General features: G+C 37.1%; 1 protein-coding gene across 1 annotated transcript; it reads right to left on the minus strand.

The window, feature by feature from the left end:
* Positions 1–7,660: 7,660 nt before the first annotated feature.
* On the minus strand, positions 7,661–11,363 carry LOC131444900 (uncharacterized). The gene is made up of 4 exons (XM_058615604.1): positions 11,250–11,363; positions 10,835–11,143; positions 9,051–9,147; positions 7,661–7,799 (listed from the first exon to the last, which is right to left on the minus strand). Exons 1-4 carry the CDS (start codon positions 11,317–11,319, stop codon positions 7,661–7,663), a joined length of 615 nt encoding a protein of 204 aa, XP_058471587.1. The 5' UTR covers positions 11,320–11,363.
* Between the last annotated feature and the right edge of the window lie 4,590 nt (positions 11,364–15,953).

Here is a 15,953-nt window from a genome sequence, read left to right on the forward strand (position 1 = left end):
TGTGGTTACAGAGTGAACAGACTGGAATGTGCGAGTGTCTTATAATGTGTGGTGTGTGTCTGTGCGATTGAGACAGTTGTGGTATTCAGGATCCCCCTACTGTACAACACGTAATCCTGCAGCTAACAAAGATTTTACATCAATCCATTTTCTTTTTGATGAATCAGTTGTTTGTTTGGTGTTCCCCAAAGCTCAACATGACGACCTTCTCTAATGTCTTGTTTTGTCCACAAACAGATTATTCCGTTTCAATTAGTTCTTTGTTATGTGGAGCAAATAATTCACAAATAAACACACTCAAAACTAAAAGACAAAACAGGCAATACACAAATACAAAGGCCAGAATAGTTAATTAGTTAATTAAAAATGGAAAACGTGCAAATAAATGCGCTGAAGAAACCATGAATGTTTTTGTTTCCTTCTACTGAAATCTCCCAAGGCAGGATCTTTGGTTGTTGTTGTGAACATAATAACTTTATACTAGCAGTACCAATACATCTGGATGTAAGCAGCAGCTTTGCAACTAACTATTCATTTCAATATTCATTAATCTCTTGATTTTCTTGATTAATCAAGTAGTTAGTTGGTCCTTAAAATGTCCAAAATTGGCAAAAACTGTTGACGATGTCCTTGTATGCCTGATTTTGTCTGCAAAGCAAAGATATTGATTTGTTTTTTTCCTGCTTTCTTTAGTACAGAGGAGCAAAGAACAGTAGAAATATTCACATTTAACCCTATAAAACCATTTGTATCATGTTTCTGAGACCTATATCTTATCAACACGAACAATTATTTCCTTTAAAACCTGTTGTATATGATACAACAGTCTTTGCTCATTTTCAAGAATTTACAATAAGAATAACGTGTATATTGTTACTCCTTTTTTACTCCTTGTGTTCAAGCAATGCATAATCACTTAAAAAATATTTATTACGTGTGTATCACACACTATTTTGAAGATCGAATTAAAATAATTATTGACGGAAATGCCATTTAAAAATACATTTTGGGTATTTTCACAATAACAGTTCCTCTAAAATTGTAATTGCTACCAATTTTTTATGTGTGTATTTTTAGATAACAAAAAGATTAGAAGAAGAGAGAAAAAGAAAGTACTTTGAAATACTGTGAGTATTGGTGTGTAAGGTGCATCTTTGCCTACCATAAAATGAAATAAAAAGGCTGTAAAAGGTTTTTATGTAAAAAAAACAAAGAGGAAAAACTGCCTCAAGTGTTTTATATTTTGAAAAATCAATGTATCAAATGATAAATAAAGATGTATGTATATATACATCTTTATGTATATATGTATATATATATACATATATACATATATATACAGTTATATATATAACTGTTTGTTTCTGTTGTGAAAAAAAGGAGCTACATTTTTTGCAATGGTTCCCTATGAAAAAAAATTGTTTATAAAGGGATCTTGGTTTGCTATATTTTATTTATACAGTGATATGCAAACGTTTGGGCACCCCTGTGCATTTTCATGATTTTCCTTTATAAATCATTGGTTGTTTGGATAAGAAATTTCAGTTAAATATATGATATAGGAGACAAACACAGCGATATTTGAGAAGTGAAACAAAGTTTATATGATTAACAGAAAGTGTGCAAGAATTTAGCACTAATTATTGGAACTCAAAATTGGTTTGGTAACCTCAGTGACCCTTGACCTCCATACACAGGTGAATCCAATCATGAGTAAGGGTATTTAAGGAGGCCAATTGTAAGTGTTTCTCCTCTTTGCATCGTCTCTGAAGAGTGGCAACATAGGAGCCTCAAAACAACTCTCAAATGACCTGAAAACAACAACATGGTTTAGGGGAAGGATACAGAAAGCTATCTCAGAGATTTAAGTTCTCAGTTTCAACTGTAAGGAACATTGTGAGGAATTGGAAGACCACAGGCACCGTTCTAGTTAAGGCCTGAAGTGGCAGACCAAGAAAAATCTCAGATAAGAAGAGGCAAAGGATGGTGAGAACAGTCACAGTCAACCCACAGACCAGCTCCAAAGACCTACAACATCATGTTGCTGCAGATGGTGTCACTGTGCATCGTTCAACTATTCAGCGCACTTTACACAAGGAGATGCTGTATGGAAGAGTAATGCAGAAAAAGCCTTTTCTCTGCACCCGCCACAAACAGAGTCGCTTGAGGTATGCTAAAGCACATTTGGACAAGCCAGCTTCATTTTGGAATAAGGTACTGTGGACTGATGAAACTAAAATAGAGTTATTTGGGCAAAACAAGGGGCGTTATGCATGGTGGAAAAACAACACAGCCTCCCAAGAAAAACACTTGCTACCTACAGTTAAATTTGGTGGCGGTTCCATCATGCTGTGGGGCTGTGTGGCCACTGCAGAGACTGGGAATCCTGTTAAAGTCGAGGGTCACATGAATTCCCCTCAATATCACCAGATTCTGGAGAACTATGTCCAGGAATCAGTGCCAAAGTTGAAGTTGCGCCATGGCTGGATCTTTCAACAAGACAACGACCCCAAATCTACTAAGGCATTCATGCCGAGGAACAAATACAACGTTCTGGAATGGCCATCTCAGTCCCCAGACCTGAATATTATTGAACATTTGTGGTGTGATTCAAATCGGGCTGTCCATGCTCGGAAAACCATCAAACCTGACTGAACTGGAGATGTTTTGTAAAGAAGAATGGTCCAAAATACCTTCCGCCAGAATCCAGACTCTAATTGGAAGCTTTAGGAAGTGTTTAGAGGCTGTTATTTCTGCAAAAGGAGGATACACAAAACATTGACTTAATTTTTCTTTTGTGGTGCCTAATTTTAGGCACATGCCTAATTTTGTTTAAATAATTCTTGCACACTTTCTGTAAATCATATAAACTTTATTTCACTTCTCAAATATCACTGTGTTTGTCTCCTGTATGATATATTTAACTGAAATTTCTTATCCAAACAACCAATGATTTATAAAGGAAAATCATGAAAATTTACAGGGGTGCCCAAACATTTGCATACCACTGTAATTATTTTACAGTTTATCGTCATACCGGTAATCGTTACATCCCTAGTCATCAGGAATATTATATCCAAAAATTTCCCCCACGATCCTCAGAACCCCGTCCCAAAATGATCGTATTTTCATACAGGACGTGAGAGTAATGAGAGTGATTGTCATTCAATTGCCCACATGGTCTCCAACAGAATTGTTGTTGACCCAATTGTTTATGTTTAATTTGTGGTGTAATAAAAAAATGTGTTAAGTTCTTCCAACCAAACTCCCTCCATCTCTTAGAACTTGTGGATGTGTGTTGGGACTTGTAAATGGACTGCCAATCACTCTCAGACAACTCAATGTTAAACTCTTTTTCCCATTTCACTTTTATATACAATGTATTCCTTCCTTGTTGTTTCATTAAACCTCTATACAGTTTAGAGACTATTTTTTATGGAGTTAGCTTATACGCACCTGTCAACACCTCAATCACATCGTTCCCTTCCAATGAGAGGTCTTTCTTGATTTCTGTCTCATATAATGTAAGTGTCTTAATTGAAGAAATCTGTAAAAATCTCTGTTGTCCAATCCAAACTCAATTTTAAGTTGACCAAATGATTTAAAATGTTGCTTATTTATGAGTGTACATATAGCTGTTATTCCTTTGTCTCTCCACTTTTTAAAGGTTTTGTCTATTACACCTGGTCTGAACCTGGTGTGAGAAGGCCAGATCAACAGCTTACAGTCGCCTGTTAACTTGAATTTTTTAACGACGTCATACCATATTTCGAACGATCCTCTCATAATTGAGTTTTCAAACTTAAGATCCATATGATCTTTTCCACCTAACACTGACTATTGGGGGGCCCTACCCAGGTTCATCTCAATGTCCTTCCATCTGGCTTGATAACACGAAGACATATCTTAACTGTGCAGCATAGTAATAATCTCTGAGACTTGGCAATGCCAATCCTCCATTAACTTTGTCTAGTTGAAGGGTCTTGAATCGTATCCTAGGCCTGGCACCCGCCCAGATGAACCTGGATATTAGCTTGTCCCAATGCGAGAATTGTGAATCTGGTACTTTAACTGGGAGAGATAAAAAAAAAAAGGTACAACAACCTGGGTAAAAGATTCATCTTGATCACCTCAATTCTTGAGCTGAAATCCATCACTAACAATGACCACTTTGCTACATCTTCTTGAATTTTATCGTTGATTAGCCTGTAATTTGTCTCATAAATTCTGTCATATTCCGGAGTTATTATCACTCCTATGTATTTTATTGACTTAGAATTCCAATTTAAATTATATCTCTTCCTGATTTCTTTATTTGGCTTGAAATTAAAGGATAAAATCTGAGTTTTTGACATATTCAATTTGTAACCTGACATCAATCCATATTCTTCCATTCTCTTTAATAATATGGTAAACGTTGTGTTTGGATCTTGAAGAAAGGTAATTATATCGTCAGCAAATAGTCCTATTTTGTGTTCATCTCCTGCCATCGTGATTCCTGTCAACTTATCTTCTTGTCTGATTAGTTGAGCAAGTGGCTCTATGAAAATTGCGAAGGGGGCAGGACTAGCACAACAACCTTGTCGTGTCCCTCTGTACAGTTTAAAAGTGCCTGTCAGATGCCCGTTAATTTTAACTCTGGCTGATGGGTCAGTATACAATGCCTTTATGCAATTTATGAATTTATTATTGAATCCCATCCTTTCCACTACTTTATACAAAAAAGCCCAGCTGACCCTATCAAACGCTTTTTCAGTGCAGCGCTTGTATGGTGTTTATTCACATGTTCTATAATATGAAGTGTGCGCCTGATGTTGTCCTGTGTTTGCCGTCCCTTGACAAAACCTGTCTGGTCCTCGTGTATCAGGTCAGGCAAAAAATGTTCCAGTCTTTTAGTGATAATGGATGTGAACAGTTTGTAATCTACGTTCAGAATAGATTATTTGGCTTTTTTAATGTTAAATGAAGGATATATACATACGTTAGTCAGAAACAATGAAGTTGCCTGTAAATATTTGAACACAAATATGTAGACCTAAAAGTGTTATGAAGTGACTTTTTGAAATATAATGTTGTTGATTCCATGTATTATTTGTACAATTGTGTATAATATTTAGTGTAAACGTATTCAGTGTAATAAATATGATCATTAATATTAATGCAACACGTCAAAGAAGGAATGGTGAGAATGTGTGGTGCTTGAGGTCCCCCTACAGTCCATAATAAAAACGAGATTTGGTGAGTGTTTTTGTTCAGCTTCCACAGACGTCTGTGTCACTGTGTTCACTCACAGCACAGAAATACAAGCCTTTATCTCCTGACTCCAGGTTCTTCACTGTGAATGTGCCGCTACGAGCGTCAGGTTTCTTGGCCGAAAACTTTTCTTTGCTGAAATCTCCAAAGTCGAAATCTTTATCGGCTGGTGTTGTCAAAACAATTAGCTCCATGGTTTCTCCCGGCAGTTGTCTGAACCAGTACATCTGGTAATATGATTCCCCCTTGGTGTGGCTGCAGTGTATTGTAGCATTGTTGTCGCCCTTGTTTTTCCACAGTATGGGGGTTTGTGTCACATCAGTCCCTGCAAAAAAACCTGCGTTCACAAGAGTAAGAGTTAAAAAATCTTTATAATATTATCTGGTGTTAACTTTAATGACTTTACTGTTCATTACCTGGAGTCCACAGTAAAGAGAGAGACAGTGCGATGATGATTTTATCCATATTCTGACTGAACCTCACTCTCATACAGTTACTCTATAGAGATATAAGGTGTTGCAGGTGGGCGTGTCACTGCATTATGTGAGGTGATCATGTGACACTGACATTTAATACGTCACCTACATAGACTGAGTGAAGAGGCCAGATTTTTTCCTATGATGGACTTATTTATTTTGATATTTAAAGTAGGAATTATAAATTTCATTATAAAACAATCTGTCAATGTGAGAAAATCCATAAAAAATATGCTTTTTTTGGTTTTACACAGACTAGTATTATTGTTATTAATAATAATAATAATAATAATAATAATAACGATGATAATAATAATAATAATAGTACGTTCAATTAATTGTATTATTTCTTAAGTAGGATTCAGTTGTTTTGCAACCCTTATTTAAACACGTTCTTAAAACAGCAGATCAGAAACTTCATGATCAGGGAATTAAGGTCAAATCTATTCATGTAGCACATTTGTGGAGAGGAATGATTTTCGTGAAATCAAGCCAGAGATTAACATGGATTTTTCCTCGGCCTCTAGGTTAATCTCAAACGGATGATTTCAGGGCTTGGACTCCAATTGGATTTTTGATGCAATTTCACAAATGTGCTCTGTGTTCTTTGTCTTCTGTGATTATAAACTCATAATTGACTGAGATTTTTAGAAAATGGAGACACTAACTTGTGAATTCAGGCGTCTTTTACGATCAGCAATTGCAGGATTTGAGATTTTATCATTTTGGCATGAAGAAACTTCCTGACCACAAACGTCACAAACTTTATTTCCATTCCTTAATGACATGGTGTCGTGTCAGATGAGGTCTCTGGTTTGTATGAAGGCTGAGTGCAGGTGTTTTTGTATTGACGGTAGGAAACAGTGAGGCACTGTGCTGACTGGCTGCACAGAAATAAACACCACTGTCATTCACTGAGAGACTGTTAATGGTGAGGCTTGAGTGTGAACGACCATCTCCATTAAAGTTGATTTTTTCTTTCAGAGCGACCTCTGGGTTAGGAAAGTTAATATTTATATATCCCAGAAACTCTAAGTTGTCTTTGTCCTGTTTGTACCACAGGATTACAGTGTAGCTGCTTATACTGTGCGAACAGTTGATCTCTTTGTCGACAGATTCCCCGCTTCTCTTTGTGATGAAAGGAGGTATCTGGACGACACGGTTGGTATCAGAAGCACCTGTGGGGGAAAAAGAACATAACTTGAATGCAGGATTGTAAACTGTTAAGTTTACATTGTGTTACTCTGCAGTGTTGTCGTTTTTGTCTTACCTTTATTTCCTGGTAACTGAAGAAAACAACAGATAAAAACCATGAAAATCATGTTAAAGGTATTGAAGATATAAGCCCGGGTGATTGAGCACATGTGGATGGGATCGCTTTACAACTACAGTGATGAAGTGACAGCAGGGTAACAGCACAGCTGCAGTCAATAGAGATGATCTAACTTCATTTGCTGAGGTTTTTTGCCCCCTGCTGGTGTGACAAATACTGCAAGTGGCTTCAGTCGAGGTGCTCGGTCATTTCAGTCATTTCAGCTCAGTGCTGTCCTTTGTTGTGAGGCTTTATCTCAAGGAGACTTATCGAGCTATGACGCTGCACACAGGTCGTTTCTCTGGGCTCATGAAAAGTTTTCTTTTGCGATGTTTGTGCTACTCAAAGGAGAGCGACCGTACATGTTACGTGTTACGTCCCCACTTGTGGCATCCAGGGGAAATGGGGCGGGCAACAATTAAATATAAAACCGGGCGTTTCGAAGAAGAAAAGAAACAGAGATATTTGTAAACTTAGACTATTTATTTCTGCGTAAGTAAATCAACGTCAACACAAAACTACTTCCTGATGGAAGCGAAGCCAAGAAAGAAAAACCAAGGGTTAACACTACGAGCGAATATGCACAAGTCGAGGATAGAGCGCAGCACACAGCTCTCGTTCACGACCAACAGCTTCTCACTGTCTGGCGGTTTGGCCCACTGGCCCCGTCTGCTTCCATCCCTGCAGCTTTGAGGCAATCCACCTGATTGCCAAGGTGCCGCAGGTGTGCCTGACCAGTCAGGTGGGGAGGGTGGCACCTGGCGCAGGACACAAAAGAAGAGCAAAAAACATGCACACGTAACAAAGGTATTGAAGATATAAACCCGGGTGATTGAGCACCTGTGGATGGGATCGCTTTACAACTACAGTGATGAAGTGACAGCAGGGTAACAGCACAGCTGCAGTCAATAGAGATGATCTAACTTCATTTGCTGAGGTTTGTTGCCCCCTGCTGGTGTGACAAATACTGCAAGTGGCTTCAGTCGAGGTGCTCGGTCATTTCAGTCATTTCAGCTCAGTGCTGTCCTTTGTTGTGAGGCTTTATCTCAAGGAGACTTATCGAGCTATGACGCTGCACACAGGTCGTTTCTCTGGGCTCATGAAAAGTTTTCTTTTGCGATGTTTGTGCTTCTCAAAGGAGAGCGACCGTACACTGTAAATACACCCTAAAATACCTGGTTCATTTCTTTGGCTTTTTTAATGTTAAATGAAGGATATATACACGTTTTTTAGAAACAATGACGTTGCCTGTAAATATTTGAACACAAATATGTAGACCTAAAAGTGTTATGAAGTGACTTTTAGAAATATAATGTTGTTGATTCCATGTATTATTTGTACAATTGTGTATAATATTTAGTGTAAATGTATTCAGTGTAATAAATATGATTATTATTATTATTATTATTATTATTATTAATAATGCAACAGCCTTTAAAACCAGGAAAAGTTGCCACAGATACTGTAATGTCAGTATACGATACAGATATAATATCCATATATTGCTTAGCACTATTTTGTGGGAGGTATTGCAAAAACATAGTGGTCCAAAATGGCTTCCTGTTAAAAAAAAAAAAAAAAAAAACTTTGTACACACAAAGAAAATTAAGTACAATTTTGTCTTCCTGATCAGACAAATAGAAATGATTTCACCTAGATTGTACACACTGGGAGTCAGTAAAATGAATCAGTTATTTGACATACTCTTCTACTCTAAAAAATAAAAATAAACTTGGTTCAAATGTGACAGTTTCACAAATGTGAGCATTTGTAAGGTCTTTGGTTTAGATAGAGGCAGAGTGCAGATGCTTGTGGTGTAAACTTGAGGTGTTTTGTGTTGACTTGAGGGAACAGAGTGCGCTGACTGCACACAAACACACACACACTGTCATTCAGTGCAAGATCGTTAATGGTACGGCTTGAGTGTGAACGACCATTTCCACTGAAGCTGATTTTTCCTTGTGTTACTAAATCGCAGACGCTTTAAATAGTGTTTTTCCTCTTCGTACCAGACAATGGTATTGTGCTGGGTTATAGAGTATGTACAGTTGATCTCTTTGTCAATAGATTCTCCCGTTGTCTTTGCTGGTCTGGTGTGAGCACCACCTGTGGGATTAAAGAACAGATCTTGAAGGTGACATAGACCGGAAGCTCCAATTAACGCTGCGTTTTTGTGTGTATCTGCGTCATTACCTCGTTTATGAAACCCTAAAGTTTCAGAACAAACAGTTCAGCCACTGCTGAGAAAATAGTGTTGTATTGTTTTCCTGGGCTCTGCGAAGCGGATCGACACTTCCTTAATTTGATGTCGTCATCAGAAATCCTCACCACCGTAGCGCCTCCCGGTGCGGGCACTAGTCCGGGCACATCCGGTTGCGTACATTCAACCGCAGAAGAAGAAGAAGAACTAGTCTCGTTGTAGCTGCTGAGATGCAGAGCATCCACCGTGCCAGAGGGGGAGCTGTGTATCTGAGCGCTGGCCTATCTATTACGTCACTTCCAGGTACCTGGCCAATCACAGGACAGTAGGAAAGCTCTCGTTGGCTGGCCAATCACAGCAACTGTTTGGTCTGAAACAGCGCGGCTGACGAGAGCGTCAGCGAGGAGATATTTTGATCGGCTCGTTTGCAGCGATTAGGAGGTTTTTAATCATGAAAACAAGTTAATATATGTAAGTAGACCTCCATAACTAACATATATGTGTGATACAAGCATTCTATGTCGCCTTTAAAGGCATGATCGGATGCTTTTAAGTTTGCACGTGTTGTTGTTTTCTTTCTTACCCTTATTTCCTGGTAAATGAAGAAAGCAACAGATTAAAACCACAAAGATCATGTTAAAGTATTGAAGATATGAGACGTTGTTTTCAGCTTCTATCACAGATCTTGTCAGTTCAGCACCTGTGGATGAGAGAGTTTTACTCTTGGTCAGGGAGGGAGGGGCTTGTGTTCTCTTGATATTGCAGTCAATGGGGCTCATTTGATTTTTTTTAGAGGTTTGTCTCCCCCTGCTGGTGTGTGAAATACTGCAGGTGGTTTAAATTCAGTTTAAAATTTAGGATTAAGTTATAGTTCTGGTGCTTTTGTCTTTCTCTCTCTCTGTTTGTGAACTGTAACTTTAAAAAAGTAAAGTAAAGAACGTATTTGAATGATTTTTGGGAGATGAAGGTAATTTTTCAAGCAAGAAGTGATTGGATTTTGCTGGTGATTCAGTCAATAATCCCAATTCAGTACAGTTGTTGACTTGAGGGATAGGGATAGTCGTACTGACACTGGTTTTGGCCCATTCTGAGAGTGCGTTTCCTAGTTTTCATTATGAATAAATATTATTTTATATTATTAACTAAAGGAGCATTTTATTTATATTTGTAGTTTCTTAATGTCCGTGTGTCTTCATTTGTGTTGTATGTTCAATCCAAAAAAGTCTGAAAATGGTGCTCATTTTCCTCCCCAAAATGAAGAAACTGTCAAATACTTACTTTACTAAAAATAGATGAATCAATAAATAAAACTCAAACTGATTGATTATGGATTAGTTCGCTAAATGACTAATAATGTAATAATTGTTGGTCTAAACGCTTTGATTAAACAGTATATCTTTTAGAACTCTTCCTCAAATCTAATGAAATCACTGTAACTGTCTCGATAAGAAATCTATACATTAACATTGACTTAACTTACTTGCGTCATAATGCAGGTTCAGTAAAAGCATTTCCATGTCATTAATAGAAGAACATGAAGAGAAACACCCAGCATAGAGGTTTTTGATCAGCCTTGTCAGTTGACGGTGTCACTGTGGGGCTGAGCCACGGCACAGAAATACCAGCCTTTGTCACTGGGCTCCACATTCTTCACCGTGAATGTTCCACTGTGAGCGTCGGGTTTGGTGGCTGCGAACTTTTTCGCACTGAAATTTCCAAAATCGGGATCTGTGTTTGCTCTTGTAAACGCGACTTGTTTCATGTCTTCTCCCGGCAGCTGTCTGTACCAGTACATCTGGAAATATGTTCCACCTTTGGTGTGGTTGCAGTGCATTGTTGCATTGTCTCCCTTTTTCTCCCACACTATGGCAGTCTGTGTGACATCACTGCCATCAGCCAGACCTGTGTATATAAAGAGTTATTTATTAAAAAAAAAATACATTATATAACAATATTTTAATCTGAAATGCAGTTTTCTGATGTTATTTATTTATTTATTTTACGTTACCTTTTACCCAGAGCAGAAACAGGAACAAGCTGCTAACACCACGTTTGATAAAGTCCATGTTCAGAGTCATAACTGTCAGTGTGGTTACAGAGTGAACAGACTGGAATGTGCGAGTGTCTTATAATGTGTGGTGTGTGTGTGTGAGCGATTGAGACAGTTGTGATATTCAGGATCCCCCTACTGGACAACACGTAATCCTGCAGCTAACAAAGATTTTACATCAATCCATTTTCTTTTTGATGAATCAGTTGTTTGTTTGGTGTTCCCCAAAGCTCAACATGACGACCTTCTCTAATGTCTTGTTTTGTCCACAAACAGATTATTCCGTTTCAATTAGTTCTTTGTTATATGGAGCAAATCATTCACAAAAAAACACACTCAAAAGTAAAAGACAAAACAGGCAATACACAAATACATAGGCCAGAATAGTTAATTAGTTAATTAAAAATGGAAAACGTGCAAATAAATGCGCTGAAGAAACCATGAATGTTTTTGTTTCCTTCTACTGAAATCTCCCAAGGCAGGATCTTTGGTTGTTGTTGTGAACATAATAACTTTATACTAGCAGTACCAATACATCTGGATGTAAGCAGCAGCTTTGTAACTAACTATTCATTTCAATATTCATTAATCTCTTGATTTTCTTGTTTAATCAAGTAGTTATTTGGTCCTTAAAATGTCCAAAATTGGCAAAAACTGTTGACGATGTCCTTGTATGCCTGATTTTGTCTGCAAAGCAAAGATATGGATTTGTTTTTTTCCTGCTTTCTTTATTACAGAGGAGCAAAGAACAGTAGAAATATTCACATTTAACCCTATAAAACCATTTGTATCATGTTTCTGAGACCTATATCTTATCAACACGAACAATTATTTCCTTTAAAATAAAACTTCCTGTTTGTATATGATACAACAGTCTTTGCTAATTTTCAAGAACTTACAATAAGAATAACGTGTATATTGTTACTCCTTTTTTACTCCTTGTGTTCAAGCAATGCATAATCACATAACAAATATTTATTACGTGTGTATCACACACTATTTTGAAGATCGAATTAAAATAATTATTGACGGAAATGCCATTTAAAAATACATTTTGGGTATTTTCACAATAACAGTTCCTCTAAAATTATAATCGCTACCAATTTTTTATGGGTGTATTTTTAGATATCAAAAAGATTAGAAGAAGAGAGAAAAAGAAGGTACTCAGAAATACTGTGAGTATTGGTGTTTAAGGTGCATCTTTGCCTACCATAAAATGAAATAAAAAGGCTGTAAAAGGTTTTTATGCAAAAAAACAAAGAGGAAAAACTGCCTCAAGTGTTCTTTATTTTGATAAATAAAGATGTATGTGTATATATGTATGTATATGTATATATATATATATATATATATATATATACACATATATTGTTTTTTAAAGGGATCTTGGTTTGCTATATTTTATTTATACAGTAATTCCCCCATGGTGTGGCTGCAGTGTATTGTAGCTTTGTTGTCGCCCTTGTTTTTCCACAGTATGGGGGTTTGTGTCACATCAGTCCCTGCAAAAAAAACCTGCGTTCACAAGAGTAAGAGTTAAAAAAATCTTTATAATATTATCTGGTGTTTCCTTTAATGACTTTACTGTTCATTACCTGGAGTCCACAGTAAAGAGAGAGACAGCGCGATGATGATTTTATCCATATTCTGACTGAACCTCACTCTCATACAGTTACTCTATAGAGATATAAGGTTCTGCAGGTGGGCGTGTCACTGCATTATGTGAGGTGATCATGTGACACTGACATTTAATACGTCACCTACATAGACTGAGTGAAGAGGCCAGATGTTTTCCTATGATGGACTTATTTATTTTGATATTTAAAGTAGGAATGATAAATTTCATTATAAAACAATCTATCAATGTGAGAAAATCCATAAAAAATATGTTTTTTTTGGTTTTACACAGACTAGTATTGTTGTTAATAATGATAATAATAATAATAATAGTACATTCAATTAATTGCATTGTTACTTAAGTAGGATTCAGTTGTTTTGCATCCCTTATTTAAACACGTTCTTAAAACAGCGGATCAGAAACTTCATGATCAGGGAATTAAGGTCAAATCTATTCATGTAGCACATTTGTGGAGAGGAATGACTTTCATGAAATCAAGCCAGAGATTAACATGGATTTTCCTCGGCCTCTAGGTTAATCTCAAACGGATGATTTCAGGGCTCGGACTCCAATATTTCACGGAGTGTCCTATTTGTTTTTTTGAAACAATTTCACAAATGTTCTCTGTGTTCTTTGTCTTCTGTGATTATAAACTCATAATTGACTGAGATTTTTAGAAAATGGAGACACTAACTTGTGAATTCAAGCGTCTTTTACGATCAGCAATTGCAGGATTTGAGATTTTATCATTTTGGCATGAAGAAACTTCCTGACCACAAACGTCACAAACTTTATTTCCGTTCCTTAATGACATGGTGTCGTGTCAGATGAGGTCTCTGGTTTGTATGAAGGCTGAGTGCAGGTGTTTTTGTATTGACGGTAGGAAACAGTGAGGCACTGTGCTGACTGGCTGCACAGAAATAAACACCACTGTCATTCACTGAGAGACTGTTAATGGTGAGGCTTGAGTGTGAACGACCATCTCCATTAAAGTTGATTTTTTCTTTCAGAGCGACCTCTGGGTTAGGAAAGTTAATATTTATATATCCCAGAAACTCTAAGTTGTCTTTGTCCTGTTTGTACCACAGGATTGCAGTGTAGCCGCTTATACTGTGCGAACAGTTGATCTCTTTGTCGACAGATTCCCCGCTTCTCTTTGTGATGAAAGGAGGTATCTGGACGACACGGTTGGTATCAGAAGCACCTGTGGGGGAAAAAGAACATAACTTGAATGCAGGATTGTAAACTCTTAAGTTTACATTGTGTTACTCTGCAGTGTTGTCGTTTTTGTCTTACCTTTATTTCCTGGTAACTGAAGAAAACAACAGATAAAAACCATGAAAATCATGTTAAAGGTATTGAAGATATAAGCCCGGGTGATTGAGCACCTGTGGATGGGATCGCTTTACAACTACAGTGATGAAGTGACAGCAGGGTAACAGCACAGCTGCAGTCAATAGAGATGATCTAACTTCATTTGCTGAGGTTTGTTGCCCCCTGCTGGTGTGACAAATACTGCAAGTGGCTTCAGTCGAGGTGCTCGGTCATTTCAGTCATTTCAGCTCAGTGCTGTCCTTTGTTGTGAGGCTTTATCTCAAGGAGACTTATCGAGCTATGACGCTGCACACAGGTCGTTTCTCTGGGCTCATGAAAAGTTTTCTTTTGCGATGTTTGTGCTTCTCAAAGGAGAGCGACCGTACACTGTAAATACACCCTAAAATACCTGGTTCATTTCTTTGGCTTTTTCAATGTTAAATGAAGGATATACGTTTGTTAGAAACAATGAAGTTGCCTGTAAATATTTGAACACAAATGTAGACCTAAAAGTGTTATGAAGTGACTTTTTGAAATATTATTTTGTTGATTCCATGTATTATTTGTACAATTGTGTATAATATTTAGTGTAAATGTATTCAGTGTAATAAATATGATTATTTATATTATTGCAACATGTCAAAGAAGGAATGGTGAGAATGTGTGGTGCTTGAGGTCCCCCTACAGTCCATAATAAAAACGAGATTTGGTGAGTGTTTTTGTTCAGCTTCCACAGACGTCTGTGTCACTGTGTTCACTCACAGCACAGAAATACAAGCCTTTATCTCCTGACTCCAGGTTATTCACTGTGAATGTGCCGCTACGAGCGTCAGGTTTGTCGGCTGAAAACTTTTCTTTGCTGAAATCTCCAAAGTGGAAATCTTTATCGGCTGGTGTTGTCAAAACAATTAGCTCCATGGTTTCTCCTGGCAGTTGTCTGAACCAGTACATCTGGAAATATGATTCCCCCTTGGTGTGGCTGCAGTGTATTGTAGCTTTATTGTCGCCCTTGTTTTTCCACAGTATTGGGGTTTGTGTCACATCAGTCCCTGCTAAAAAACCTGCGTTCACAAGAGTAAGAGTTAAAAAAATCTTTATAATATTATTTGGTGTTAACTTTAATGACTTTACTGTTCATTACCTGGAGTCCACAGTAAAGAGAGAGACAGCGCGATGATGATTTTATCCATATTCTGACTGAACCTCACTCTCATACAGTTACTCTATAGAGATATAAGGTTCTGCAGGTGGGCGTGTCACTGCATTATGTCAGGTGATCATGTGACACTGACATTTAATACGTCACCTACATAGACTGAGTGAAGAGGCCAGATGTTTTTCTATGATGGACTTATTTATTTTGATATTTAAAGTAGGAATTATAAATTTCATTATAAAACAATCTGTCAATGTGAGAAAATCCATAAAAAATATGCTTTTTTTGGTTTTACACAGACTAGTATTGTTGTTATTATTATTAATAATAATAATAATAATAATAATAATAATAATAATAATGATAATAATAGTACGTTCAATTAATTGTATTATTTCTTAAGTAGGATTCAGTTGTTTTGCAACCCTTATTTAAACACGTTCTTAAAACAGCAGATCAGAAACTTCATGATCAGGGAATTAAGGTCAAATCTATTCATGTAGCACATTTGTGGAGAGGAATGATTTTCGTGAAATCAAGCCAGAGATTAACATGGATTTTTCCTCGGCCTCTA

The sequence above is a fragment of the Solea solea genome, chromosome 18 (assembly GCF_958295425.1).
Source record: "Solea solea chromosome 18, fSolSol10.1, whole genome shotgun sequence".
NCBI classification, from domain to species: domain Eukaryota; kingdom Metazoa; phylum Chordata; class Actinopteri; order Pleuronectiformes; family Soleidae; genus Solea; species Solea solea.